Source organism: Chlorocebus sabaeus, chromosome 1 (genome assembly GCF_047675955.1).
Source record: "Chlorocebus sabaeus isolate Y175 chromosome 1, mChlSab1.0.hap1, whole genome shotgun sequence".
Classification (NCBI taxonomy): Eukaryota; Metazoa; Chordata; class Mammalia; order Primates; family Cercopithecidae; genus Chlorocebus; species Chlorocebus sabaeus.
This window is the reverse complement of record NC_132904.1, coordinates 13802706-13817048: the sequence shown is the minus strand read 5'-3', so window position 1 is coordinate 13817048 and position 14343 is coordinate 13802706. Positions and strand designations below refer to the sequence as shown.

Below are 14343 nucleotides of genomic sequence, written 5' to 3'. Positions count from 1 at the left end.
GCATCAATAAATGTTGAATCAATTGATCTATGTAGTGTTGTTTTTTTTCTTACTCTAAAAATGTGTTTTAAACCTAGTAAAATATCACAGAAACCGGCTTCTGAAGTGTGTACATATAAAAGGCAGTATAAACATTTAAGTGAGACTTGCATCATAGATGGGGAAATGCAAACATTTGTTTCAGCCTTCATGTTCATCTTACACCCCGGGAGAACCAAGAACTCTTCACAGTCATTCAGGCCTATTTCTTAATCTTTTAAGGGATTAAGAATGACCAATGAGAAGTTATATCCTGAAGTGATGTTCAAATTTTATTTAGTAAAAATATAATACAGTTTTCTTTTTAAATCAACAAATAACATTGTTTTTCAGAAATCATCTCATATGCTGCTCCTTAGTTATGGCTTAAGAGCTACCCAAAGACTTTAGTGGGTAGGCTGAGGGGAACAGAAATGCAGAATCCTTCTTCCAATAGCCTATATACGGTTATCTCCTACAGTCACTACACACGTTTGGGCATGTAGAACTTGCCCCAGTATTTCCCCTTGTGGGTCAAGTCATATGGGCTCAGTACTTTCCGTATGCCCAGCATGTTGGCAGTGGCTATTCGCTCAAATGTCCAGGGGTTTTGGTTGTTACGTTCTCTTTCCTCTTGATCTTTTCGCATCTTCTCTAGAGTCTTGCGGCTCACAGCCTTTGCTGCGAAGGGCAACTTGTGGGCAACCTGGTCAAGGAAACCTTGCACTTCTTTGAATTCACAACGCCCACCCATCTCTACTACAAGGCGGCCAGCCTTCACAGGTGTCACATAGTGGTCAATGGCACCTTTGCCTCCCCCCATGCGGTGCCCAACACCTTTGCGAGTGATGGGCTTGAAAGGGGCTGGTACTCGCCATATGGCAAACATGTTCTTGGGGTCCATAGAGCGGTTGATTGTCAGGCGCATCATTTCAAAGTGGCCCCAATGCAGGTAGCCACCACCCAATGCCTAAAAGTGAATGGGAGAATTAGAAACACATGCAGACTTTGATATCTTCTATGGGCTCTATTATTTTGTCTCTTCTAGTAACTGTGGCTTCAATGATACAACTGAAAATAAAACTTTAGTTTTAGTAAGTCTCATGAAGGAAAAGCCTAGGGTACACAGTAATAAAGACAGCGAAGGGGGACCCATTTCAGTGGAGAGCCAGGGAAGGCTTCTTTGAAGATGTGACATCTAAAGCTAAGGCCAGAATAAAAAGAACAACTAGCCAAGGGAAAAGAGAGGAGTGTGCCAGGCATAAGAAAGGCTTATGTGAAGGCCCTGGCACAGCAGAGGGCTTGGCAAGTTGAACAGAAGCCAATGTGGATGAAGTAGGGTGAGGAATGGGGAGAGTGGGCAGGAGGTTCTGAGAGGTCAGTGGGGGTGATTAGGCTGCAGGAAGGGGACTTGAGAATATCTGGCTGCCTGGTGGAAAATAAATCCTAGTGCACACCCATCTGTGTAGCTGCTGACATCAAGTCTTCATGGAAGCTACTCAACAAGTAAGGAAACAGCTGTTTTCCACATCTTAAATTGTGGGTGGTTTTATTTTACCAGGGCTTGAAAAGATCTCATGATCTGATTATGGGGCAAATTAGCCTCTTCCTTCCGCTTTTACATTATTTTCATTCTCCATTAAAAAAAAATGTATAACCCAAATGTTTACTGGGTACTCAGTAGCCTCTGTACGTATCAGTTTAAAGAGCTACTGGTGGCAGTTCTAATACAAACTGTAAAGGAAGAGACTAAATTATCCCAAGGAGTATGAGATTTTGTTATTCCCTAGCTTCCATCCCATTGCTGCTTGATGCTGAATTCACTCACCAAGATTGCAAAATTGCCTTCTGTGAACTCCGTAGCTTCAGTGGAAGGTCCCCGTATGTCACTCAAATTTTTAGGCTCTCTTCTTACTTTTGGCACAAGTGGTGCCCTTTCAATAAATCTAAGCTTGGGTTTTTCAGGAATGGAAACATCTAAAAGGACACAGACAACCAGGATAAAGTAAAACTACACATCTCAAAAGATCTATTTTCTTCCTAGAAAGATTTGTAACAGGAGAAAGTCTTAATTTCTTCTTCGTTTTTTGGTAGAGACAGGGTCTCACTATGTTGCCTAGGTTGGTTTCAAACTCCTGGCCTCAAGTGATTTTCCTGTCTTTACTTCCCAAAGTGTTGGGATTACAAGTGTGAGCCACCATATCCAGCCTGCAAGTCTTAAAAGTTACCACTGAATAGTAATTCTAAAGGTATATTGCATTTTTGCAGATGCTTTTAGTGACAATGGAATCTTCTGGCTATGACAGTGGCTAATGCAAATGTTTCTAAAACTTTAAAGATAGCAAAGTTTTGTCCTCTGAATCCAAATGCATTTATTAATGACCAACTCTGTGCTTAACACTGTAACAGGGATTTTTTGGAAATCACTAGTTCGCTTAATCTTTAAGACAACTGTATAGCCTTGATATTCTTTTAGGGCTCCCTTTTTAAAAATTTTTAACTTGTCAAAGTTTAACACAGATATATCAAAGGGCCAAACTGAAAATATACAGCTCAGTGAATTACCAGAAAGTGAACACATGAACACACATCACTATTACCCAGATCAACAAACGGGACATTAGGCAGGTAGTATTTTTAATCTCCATTTTATAGAAGAGGAACCCAAGGGCTAGAAACATTTTATAATTTGGTCTATGCCATCCAGTTCAACAGCAAACTACACAGCATGTCACAAAAATATATACACATATTTCTCTGCCTCTCTGGATGTTAATGGGGGTAGTGGAAGAATACTACATTGTACATAAAAATATCTAAGTTCTCTAGCTCTGCCACATTCTTGTTGAGAAACTTCCAACCTAGGAATCCTTTGATCAATGCTCTTTCTCTCATATATGCAGGGACTTTTCATGCTGAGACCTGCACAGGTCAGTGTGCCAGGTCTGGGTGGGCGGACAAAACTTCAGGCCAGACATGTGACATCTTTATCATCCTTGACAATTTGGGGAAAAAAATTAACATATAAATTATTTAAAAAAATTTATAAAGTGAACCAAGTATGGCTTTATAATGGAGACAAATACAAAACAGAAGAGTTTGAGGAAATATCAAATTATTACTATCAGAGTTTCAGAAGCTGTCCCTCAGCTTCTATATGCAGCTACAGAGAAACTTAGTAATGCTTTCTTTCACCTACAAGTCAAATGTACTTTCCAAACATATAGTGGTTTAACAGTTCTGTACAGAAGACCCTCAGATGTACAGACCCTATTCATTTTTTTGAGGGTTCCAGTATATTTCTTTTTTAAAAAGTAAACTAGTTTTACAATATTGTGGCTTATCTTACATTTAACAGATTTTTCAGACATCGTTAGATGACTGCATATATGGAACCTTATTTGGAGAGAACATAAAAAATCCAGATTTTTTTTTTTTTCTTTTGCGACAAAGTCTCACTCTGTTGCCCAGACTGGAGTGCACGGGCCTCCTGAGAAGCTGGGATTACAGGTGTGTACTACCAGCTAATTTTTGGTATTTTTAGTAGAGACAGGGTTTCGCCAGGTTGGCAGGCTGGTCTCCAACTCCTGGCCTGGAGTGATCCACCGCCTCTGCCTCCTAAAGTGCTGGGATTACAGGCGTGAACCACCGTGCCTGGCCAAAAATCCAGATTTCAGGCCAACTGACTACTGGCTGAATGGACCATGGGCCACACACCAGTGGCAGGCGTTAGGGGAGCTATCTCATTAGACGCTGCTCCCTAAGAGCAGGGAACTTTTTTGGTTTCCTTTGTTCTTTATTTCTAGTGCTCAGAATATTGGTTGGCAAGACAGTACGCTCTAAAAACATAGTTATTGAAAGAGTGAACGGGGACGGGAAACACAAGAACACTCCTATGTCATCTCCCACCCTCTCCTGGTTTCCATCAGAGAAAAGATTTACAAACAGCAGAAAGGCAAGCTCTCACCTTCAAAACCTGGTACTGGGAGCAGTGTCTTTAGGCCAGCACTGGCGGGGAGGGGTGCCCAAGAATCTACAAAGACAAACCAAGTTAAACGACGAAGGTAACAAGACCAGGACCCCGATACAACCTGGGCCAAAGGTACTACTTCTTATTCTTATTTGTTTGAGACGGAGTCTTACTCTGTCGCCCAGTCCCAAGTGCAGTGGCGCGATCTCATTGCAGGGGTTGCTCACTGCAACCTCCGCCTCCCGGGTTCAAGAGATTCTCCTGCCTCAGACTCCGGAGTAGCTGGGATTACAGGCGCCCGCCACCACGCCCAGCTAATTTTTTTTGTATTTTTAGTAGAGACGGGGTTTCACCATGTTGGCCTGGCTGGTTTCAAACTCCTGACCGCCAGTGATCCGCCCGCCTCGGCCTCCCAAAGTGCTGGGATTAAAGGCGTGAGCCACCAAGCCGGCCCAAAAGTACTTCCGCCGGAAGAGTCTTGAGGTTGGGATGCGGGTTCCACTAAACGTACTCAGAGGCTTAGGCTTCGCAGAAAGCCAGCCGGGGTCTCTGGGCGCCGACTCCCAGACGCAGTTGTGACCCTCTTGCACGAACCCCTAAGGTGGAAGTCGGCGGTGGGATAGTGTAGTCCTTAACCAGTGCTTCACCAAGCATATGCAGAGCCGCCTTTTGGGTTAGGGAGAAAAAGAACTGGAGGGTGGGGGAGGAAGGGGGGGGTAAAGTCTTTAGGAACCAAAAGGGACTTCTGACCTGACACGGGCACCCGCAGGAGCGGCGCACTAGCGCGAGCCAGTAGCCTCCACATGGTCACGGACGCCCGGTAGCGCGGAGGTCCCCACAGCGACTACAGCGGTCCCCTCCACCCTGGTAGGCAGCGGCGCCCTAGTGCCTAGCTGGAATCAGCTCAGGACACCGCTCAGTGTGGCCGGAAGTTGTGTTCACTCCGTTCCACCCCCGCAGAGTCCCGACGGAAGCGAAAGAAACTCGAGCGACTGAGGTTGAGTTCCGGCGGAGGTTGAGTTCCGCCGGTCAAAGGCGCTGTCCGCCCAGCCACGCCCAGGTGCCTTGTTGGCCCTCTAGGGTTCTTCCAATCCCCAGTTTTTCCCCAGAAGAGGGCGGCGGGGCGGGGAGTCTTTTGTTTTATTTATTTATTTTTTTCTGCGGAGTACAACTGTGAATGCCTGCCGGTTGCTTAGCAAAGTGGTCCCTTAGGATTCACAGCCTTTGAGACCTTTTTCTAGGGGACCCCTCAAAGACATTAGGAGAATACCAGATTTGGCAATGGTTTAACATTTATAGGGCAATTGCAGTGTGTCATTGAGTACCTCATTCATTAATCGTGCCAACGAATCTGAGATAAGTCATTATACTTACTTTGCAGATTCCATCCTGAAGGTGAAATAATTTAACTTGTTCTGGGTCACACAACAGGAAAACAGTACCATCAGAATTTGAGCACAGTCTGGGATTCCAGAGATCTCAGTGAATGAACAATATTGTTGATGAAAAGAGTGAAACACTGTAAGATATTGGAAGAGATTTATTCTGAGCCAAATATGAGCAACCATGGCCTGAGAACATGTGCCCAAGGTGGTAGAGGTGTAGCTTGGCTTTATACATTTTAGAGGGGCATGAGACATCAATCAAATGCATTTAAGAAATACATTGGTTTGGTTCAGAAAAGTGGGACAAGTCAAAGTGGGCTTCTGGGCTTCTAGGTGACTATTCATTCAACAAACCTCTCTTGAGCATCTACCATAGTACCATGAGGAAAATTAATGTGTCTACACTTATTCCAGAGGTTTCAAGGTAAAATAAATTCAGTGTCACCTGGAAGAGTTACTAAAGTTTTACAAAAAAGCTATTTCAGCTGATCTCATCTATTAAATCAACAGGTGCAAAGAATGCATCAACTCCTTAATTGTTTGACCAAGAAGAAAGAACAATGCCAATTAGTCTTCTTGTTTTCTGTCTCAGTATTCACTGGTTATATTAAAGTATTTCTATGAATGTGTTCATCATAATGAGTAATTATTGTTGCTCAGTTAAATTATTTACAAATCTGTTGTTATAGGCCATGCTGCAGTAAACAGCCTTGTACGTTTTTGTTATTTTGTATTTCTTTTGGGCACTTTCAAAAGGATAAATTTATGGATCAAAGGGAATGTTCATTTTAAATCTTTTGACTTTATATAGTTGTGCAAAATTGGCCTCCATGAACAGCTTATCAGAGTGCTTTTTTGATCAACACCCTTGCTAAAGAAGGATATTATAATTTTCCTAGAGCTTTGTCAATATGAAAGGTGAAAAACACCACTCAATGTTACATTTATAACAAGATGTTAAAATGCGATTGTTTCTGCCTCAGTTTTGCTTGGGACCACAAGGTAATCTCCACATTTCAAAGTGAGGTGCTGGGCCTCTTAGGCAGAGTTTGTGCAGCAGGTGGTAGGAACTGGCTTTGCTATTTTTAGCTGCCCATTCTCTGCCAGCCTGTAAAAAACACTAGAAAAGCCAAGACAGGAAGTGGAGACTGGAGATTATAATAAAAATTTCATTAATAGAGTTGTTGGAGTACTGTGACTTTCATGCCTTCCTCTATTCAATGGCAAGGGTTGAGGGGTGCTCTCTCAAGCCCAGTGAAAGACATTTCTAGATCATTCAGAGAGTTTAATATAATTCTTCTGCAGTTTGAGGGACACTGGGCATTGGGGTTTGACACCGGCTTGAGAAAATGGTATGTTTGGAGGCTGGTAGAAGCTGCCTGTGGCATCAAAAGTAGAGAGTTGCAGTTGGGAAGTAGCCACATTTCCATTGATGGTGGGGCAAAGGTGTGCATGTCCTGTTGACTAGGTGTGGACTCCATGACTAGGTGTGGACTCCAGTGTAGAGTGCCAAGGTAGGGTTTCTTACATCCTGTCCAACAGAACTACATCAAAGACAGGGAGAAAGAAGGTGGAGTAGGTGTGATGATGGATGTCCTGGGCCTGAGGGAAGAATCATGTGCAACCAGCCAACAACTCAGCAGAGATGAATTTGCCTGCATCAAGGGAATGGCAGATGAGAGATCCTCAGCAGGGGTGCATGTGTGTGTGTGTGTGTGTGCACGCACGCGTGTGTTTATGCATGTGAAACATTTGATATCTTGAAGTCCTGACCTCTAGCACTTCAAAATGTCAAAGACAAGTCCTGGAAAAGATCCTTCCTCACAACCCTTAGAAGCAACAAGCAATCCTACAGACACCTTGATTTCAGACTTCCAGCCTCAAGAACAGTGAGGCAATAAGCTTCTGTTGTTTAAGCCACCCAGTGTGTGGCACTTTGTTTGTTTAGAGACTGGATATCACTATTAAAGCACCCTCTTTCTCTCATGAGTGCTTTATGAATTCTTCTTTAAGAAGGAAAGTACTGTTGAGTGCTGTACTAGTTTCCTAAGAGCTGCCATGACAAAGTACCACAGGCTGGACGTGGTGGCTCACACCTGTAAGCCAGCACTTTGGGAGGCTGAGGTGGGAGAATTACTTGAGCCTGGGACTTTAAGAACAGCCTGGGCAACATAGTGAGACCCTGTCCCTTAACAAACAAACACACAAACACGAAACAAAGTGCCACACACTGGGTGGCTTAAACAACAGAAGCTTATTGCTTCACTGTTCTGGAGGCTGGAAGTCTGAAATCAAGGTGTCTGCAGGGTTGCTTGTTGCTTCTAAGGGCTGTGAGGAAGGATCTTTTCCAGGCCTCTCTTTAGCGTGGAGATGACCGTCTTCTTCCTACGTCTCTTCACATCATCTTTCTTCTGTATATGTCTGTCTGTGTGAATGAAAATTTCAGCAAATTGGATTAGAGTCCATCCTAATGACCTCGTGTTAACTTGATTACCTCTGTAGAGATACTGTCTCCAAATAAGGTTACATTCTGAAATGCTGGGGGTTAGGTCTTCAAGATGATATACTTTTTGAGGGTTCCTATTCAGCTCACACCAGGTGCCACCATCTCAGAGGCATCATAAATAGTGACAGACTGGGGATAGGAAATATCTTATTGATTACAGACTGGGGATAGGAAAGATCTTATTGATTAGTAAAAGTGCAAGATGAGAAAACAGGTTCACCCCATGCTCCCCATTTTGTTTTTACTATTATCTCTCTATCTGAAGCAGGGCCGAGCTGGGGGAGGAGAGTCACTTTTCTTTTAAATGGAATTCAGAGTTGTGACTGTTTCATAGTATTAGACATTTTAGGTACTGAAGTGAGAATGTTTTCTGTGATTAGAAGTGACAACACAACTTTTTAATTTTTATGTTTTAAGTAAGAGAGTAATGAGAAAATACAAAAACCAACCAAACAAAAAACACACACACAAAATCAAACCCAACCCAGCCTCACAGAGTTGATTTGGATAACCGGTCGTAACTAAAGTTGATTTCTGATGCCATTCCCTGAGTTTTACTTAATATAACCTACACACTGGTTATAGGTTAGTTTGCATTTCCTTAATGATAAGTGATGTCACACTTTTTCTCATGTCCTTGATTTCACATATTTTTGTCTATTTGTTTTCTGTGTGTGTGATTTGCTTGTATACTTTGTCTATTTTTAAAATTCTTTTGCTTTTTTTCTTATCAATTCAAAATTGCTTATGTATTAAGTATAGTACCTCCTATTAGGTTGTATATGTTTTATTTTTATTTATTTATTTTTTGAGACAGAGTTTCACTCTTGTCATCCAGGCTGGAGTGCAGTGGGGTGATCTCAGCTCACTGCGAACTCTGTCTCCCAGGTTCAAGCAATTCTTCTGCCTTAACCTCCTGAGTAGCTGGGATTACAGGTGCCCACCACCATGCCAGGCCAATTTTTGTATTTTTAGTAGAGATGGGTCTTCACCATGTAGGCCATGCTGATCTTGAACCCCTGACCTCAAGTGATCCGCCGGCCTCGGCCTCCCAACGTGTTGGGATTACAGGTGTGAGCCACTGTACCCAGCTGTTTGTATGTTTTAATTGTTTTCAGTTTTCAATATATCTTGATTGTTTTTGAGGTAGGACTATTTAAAATTTTTATGCAGTAAAAACCTGTCAGTAATTGTCTTAAGAATTTTGACTTTCAGCCAGGTGCAGTGGCTCATGCCTGTAATCCCAACACTTTGGGAGTCTGAGATGAGAGTATTGCCTAGCCCAGGAGTCCGAGACTAGCTTGGGCAAAACAGCAAGAACCCATCTCTACACAAATAAAATATTGGCCAGACGTGGTGGCTCACGCCTGGCCTCCTGTTACTTGAGAGGCTGAGGTAAGAGGATTGCTTGAGCCCCGGAGGCTGAGGCTGCAGTGAGCTGTGATTGTGCCACTGTACTCCAGCTTGGGCAACATACTAAGACCCGTTTCAAAAAAAAAAAATAATAATAATAAGTCAAAATATATTAATACTGCTTACAAAGGCCAGAGGTAGGGATATAACATAATTCTTTCTCAAAGCTGAAAATTCTCATTTAATATGTGACTTTATTTATTTATTTATTTATTATTATTTTTTTTTTGAGGCAGAGTCTTGCTCTGTCACCCAGACTGGAGTGCAGTGGAGCGATCTCGGCTCATTGCAAGCTCCGCCTCCCGGGTTCATGCCATTCTCCTGCCTCAGCCTCCTGAGTAGCTGGGACTACAGGCGCCCGCCACTGCGCCCGGCTAATTTTTTGTATTTTTAGTAGAGACGGGATTTCACCATGTTAGCCAGGATGGTCTCGATCTCCTGACGTCGTGATCTACCCGCCTCGGCCTCCCAAAGTCTTGGGATTACAGGCGTGAGCCACCGCTCTTGGCCTATTTATTTTTATTTTTTATTTTTTTGAGACAGAGTCTTGCTCTTTTCCCTAGGCTGGAGTGCAGTGATCTCGGCCCACTGCAGCCTCCGCCTCCTGGGTTCAAGCGATTCTCCTGCCTCAGCCTCCCAAGTGGCTGGGATTATCGGCGCGTGCCACCACGCCTGGCTAATTTTTGTAGTTTTTGTAGAGACGGGGTTTCACCACATTGGCCAGGCTGGTCTTGAACTTCTGACCTCAAATAGTTCACCTGCCTCGACCTGCCAAAGTGCTAGGATTACAGGTGTGAGCCACCAGGCCCGGCCTTAATATGTGACTTTATAATGTACTAAATTCTCACAGCTTTTGGGAATTCCTTTTGACATTTTGTTCCATTCCCATGTTCTGAGACTGGTGCTACATTGTTTTAGTCATTGTCACTTTATTACACATTTTTATATCTGTTCCATCAAGTTCTTTGTTTTTGCAATCTATAAAAAACATACTGGCTATGTTTAACATGTTTGTTCTTCAAGATAAAATTTAGAACTATTTTGTTAAGTTCCACGCTCTCTATTTTTATTTTCTTGGCTAGAATTCTCATTCCTCTCTTTTCTTTTTTTCATTTTAATCTCAGAACCATTTGCACTTCTGACCGAGTTGAGGCTTTTGCTATTTCACATAATTGTAGGATCTCAATTTGAAGGAACTGGAAGTGTCAGATATTTAGCTCCAGTTCCTCGACAGTGTACTTCAACCATATGCTTGTTATTCATACATCTAATTAAAGGCAAGTGCAATTCTATACAATCCCTAAATGGAGGGAAGGTATTTGTTAGCAATCTTCCCTTCTTTCTTTTCTGCATCTTCACAAAATAGTCATGCTTGGTCAAATCTTCCCCACTTTACTCTCCCAAGTAGCTGTCATTATAGACCTGTGCTACTAGGCCTGGCTAATGTTTACATTTTTCATAGAGACAGTGTTTCATTATGTTGCCCCAGCTGGTCTATGAACTCCTGGACTCATACAAGACTTTACCCTGTGTGTGCAGTAGAGGTCACAAAGTGCTTATTATAGCCACTGAAACCCCAACCAAATGCGTGCTTTGGCAATCGCATTATGCAATAGTGAGCACACATAAATGATTATAATTAGAGGGAATTGTTACACTTTAATTCATTCTTCTCTAGTACACTCAATACATTAGGATAGAGAGCTTGTTACACATCTGAAAGAATACAATTCTTAAGACTTTTCCAAAAATTAAGAGAATTTTAGAGATGATTCTATGCCAAATCTCTGATTGTATAGATAAAGAAACTGATCTTTGAGTTCATTAGAGACTTGTCCGGGTCACTCAGCTTGTTTATGAGCGAATACAGGAGTGATAACTCAAAATCTTTTGATTCCAAGATCAGATTTCTTCTCACACTGTATCTGTAGACTATGTTTTCCAATGGTAACTTATGTTTTCTGAACTAAAATAATTAATTCAATATAAATTTTTATGCCAGGTGCTGTGCTAGGTGGTGAAGATACATTGTTAAGCAAAAATGATCCTTTCTGTGAGACTGTGAGAAAAACGTGAGTAGAAGCAGTAGAATAATGATCAGAAGAACCTCAGAGGTAATGTTAGGTTTCTTCCTGACAGGTACTTTCTATGCATATTCAGTACTGATTTTGTTTGGTATCTTCAGTAATTTTGTGTCGTTCTATTTTTAAAATTTAATTTACTTTTTGAAGTTAGAATTTGCATTCTAACTTCAAAATATAAATTGTATTCTCTGAGATATGCATACTGCTTATAATAAGCTCTCTATCCTAATGTATTGAGTGTAATAGAGAAGAATGAATTAAAGTGTAACAATTCCCTCTAATGATAATCATATGAAATAATATGAAGAAAAACAGTTATCATATTACACATTTCTTCTCATTAATTCCTATGAGAGTTTACTACTACCCAACATAAAACAGAGTGCATAATAAACACAAATGCATCTTTCCATAAAGCTCCCCTCATAAAAATTGAAGTAAACATTACATTTCCAAGTGAAATGAAACACTACAGTGTTTAATAAATGTATTTACTTCATCTTCCAAATCTATGTGCATACATCCTTTTTTTTTTGCGACGGAGTCTCACTCTGCTGCCTAGGCTGGAGTGCAGTGGCGCAATCTCTGCTCAGCACAAGCTCCGCCTCCCGGGTTCAGGCCATTCTCCTGCCTCAGCCTCCCGAGTAACTGGGACTACAGGCGCCCGTGTAGTGATCCCCAAATGAACAAGGAAAGAGTAGAAATCCTTAGTCTGTGAGATAATGACAAATAGAAACAAGCTGGAAAATGTATTGGAAACATATTAAGAAATGGAAATAAGTCTTGGAAAATGGGTATTTTTATATATATGCACTCATATATGATATATAAGCTTATCATATATGTATAAGATACATATATGATATACAAGCATATATACATGTATGTATAAGATACATATATGATATACAAGCATATATATCATATATGATATATAAATACATAATATATATATTTATATATCATATGTATGATATATTTATATATCATATCTCATCACATAAATATTATATTAGTATATAATATATAATACATAACTATAATATTGTGTATTATATGGATATTATGTATTTATATAGATTTATATATAATAGGTATATTTATTGTACATAAACCTATATATAATACCTATCATATATTTTTAAATAATAGGTATATATACCTATTATTATATGTTATATGTAAATATATATTGTAAGTGTATATAATGGTATATTTTATACATATACATTTACACTATATATTAAAGAAGATACGTATTTTTAGACAGGAGCTGGTTCTGCAGCCCAGGCTGAAGTGCAGTGGCGTGATCATGGCACACTGCAGCCTTGACCTCCTGGGCTCAAGTATCAAGCAATTCTCTCACCTCAGCCTCTCAAGTAGCTGACATGTGCCATGGGCATGTTCCACCATGACTGGCTAATTTATTTTTATTTTTATTTTTTGTAGAGATAGGGTTTCCCTATGTTGCCCAGGTTCGAGGTGTATTTTATAAACAGAAGTTATGTGACTTCCTGCCCCAAAGTACTTAACTTCCTGCCCTAAAGTACTTAAGATGATATTCTTTTGCTGTATATTCACACTTTAAGAAAATTACTTATGACAACCACCTTCATTTTTATAGTATATGCCAATATAAGTACATTTTAAAGCATTTCCTTGGCTGGGTGTGGTGGCTCATGCTTGTAATCCCAGCACTTTGGGAGGCCAAGGTGGGTGGATCACCTGAGGTCAAGAGTTCAAGACCAGCCTGACATGGTGAAACCCCGTCTCTACTAAAAATACAAAAATCAGCCTGGCGTGCTGGTGGGCGCCTGTAATCCCAGCTACTTGAGAGGCTGAGGCAGAATTGTTTGAACCCGGAAGACAGAGGTTGCAGTGAACCAAGATCGCATCATTGTACTCCAGCTTGGGCGATGAAACAAGACTCTATCTCGAAAATAAATAAATAAACAAACAAACAGATAAAGCACTTGTTCAAAACAGAATTACAACTTTCGAACCCATTTCCCTGTCTCTAGCTCTTTCAATATAGATGAACACACACAGAATTAAGTCCTAGATAGGTAGCTAAAACAAAGTTTTCATTATATGAAACAAATCTGTGATTTCTCTCTGTTTCCTCCCTAGCCTTGTTTCTTCAATTTCTATTATTAGAGCAAACTCTACACACACACACATACACACACACACACACACACACACACAGAGAAATCTCTTTGGTTGCCCAATTTATTGTTAAACAAGCAAAAATAATCTTTGTATAAAATAATGTGGTTTTTTTTCCATTTTCCAGTTGCTCAATTATTAGGTGTTGAATGGCTAAAACTTAGAAAACAGAGAGGCAAACAAAAAAACCCAATCACCAATAATTCTGCCACACAGAGATCACCACTGAAACACTCCAGCATGGATAATATTATAATGTAGTCGTGTACTTGCCTTCATTTACTTGGAGTTGCTTTCCTTCACTTCATTCACTCACTTCATTCATGTTCATCACGAACGTCTTTTCATGTCGGCAAGAATTTATCTTCAACATGAATTTTAGTAACTTCTAAGTATCCCATCATATGGATGCACCAGAGTTTGTCTATTGTCCTATTGTTGGACATCTAGATTGTTCTATTTTTTCCATATTATAAACATTATGTTACGTTATGAGAGAGCACTTTACTCACCACCCCTGAGATTTCCTTCTATTACAGTGACAGTCTTGGCCTTTTTCTGGGATAGAGAGATTTACCTAATAGATAAGTTTGAAATTAGGACCTGGGCCTATGTGGCCCACACCTTCTTCTCCTAGGAGCCAGACTGTTACCAGAGAGCAGGTACTTGCTCTGGGATGCCCAGATGGGAGGCGTGTGCCTGGGCAGTTCAGTCTATCTGATTCTGGGATTCAGTTTTAGGAAGTGTATTGTGGCTGTACACCTAAGCTCTGATCTATAATAGTTACAGCTGACTTTT

General features: G+C 40.8%; 1 protein-coding gene across 1 annotated transcript; it reads right to left on the bottom strand.

Moving 5' to 3' along the window:
• Positions 1 to 290: 290 nt before the first annotated feature.
• On the bottom strand, positions 291 to 4933 carry MRPL16 (mitochondrial ribosomal protein L16). Its single transcript, XM_007997153.3, has 4 exons — positions 4739 to 4933; positions 3986 to 4051; positions 1847 to 1995; positions 291 to 988 (listed from the first exon to the last, which is right to left on the bottom strand). Exons 1-4 carry the CDS (start codon positions 4791 to 4793, stop codon positions 503 to 505), a joined length of 756 nt encoding a protein of 251 aa, XP_007995344.1. The 5' UTR covers positions 4794 to 4933; the 3' UTR covers positions 291 to 502.
• Between the last annotated feature and the right edge of the window lie 9410 nt (positions 4934 to 14343).

Bases quoted from the DNA above. Each gene is read 5' to 3' on its own strand.
- MRPL16 (XM_007997153.3), bottom strand. From the start codon at position 4,793: ATGTGGAGGCTACTGGCTCGCGCTAGTGCGCCGCTCCTGCGGGTGCCC. The intron at 4,052-4,738 runs GTCAGAAGTCCC...TTGTCTTTGTAG, and splicing joins CCTGCGGGTGCCCGTGTCAG to ATTCTTGGGCACCCCTCCCC. The intron at 989-1,846 runs GTGAGTGAATTC...ATTCACTTTTAG, and splicing joins AAGGCAATTTTGCAATCTTG to GCATTGGGTGGTGGCTACCT.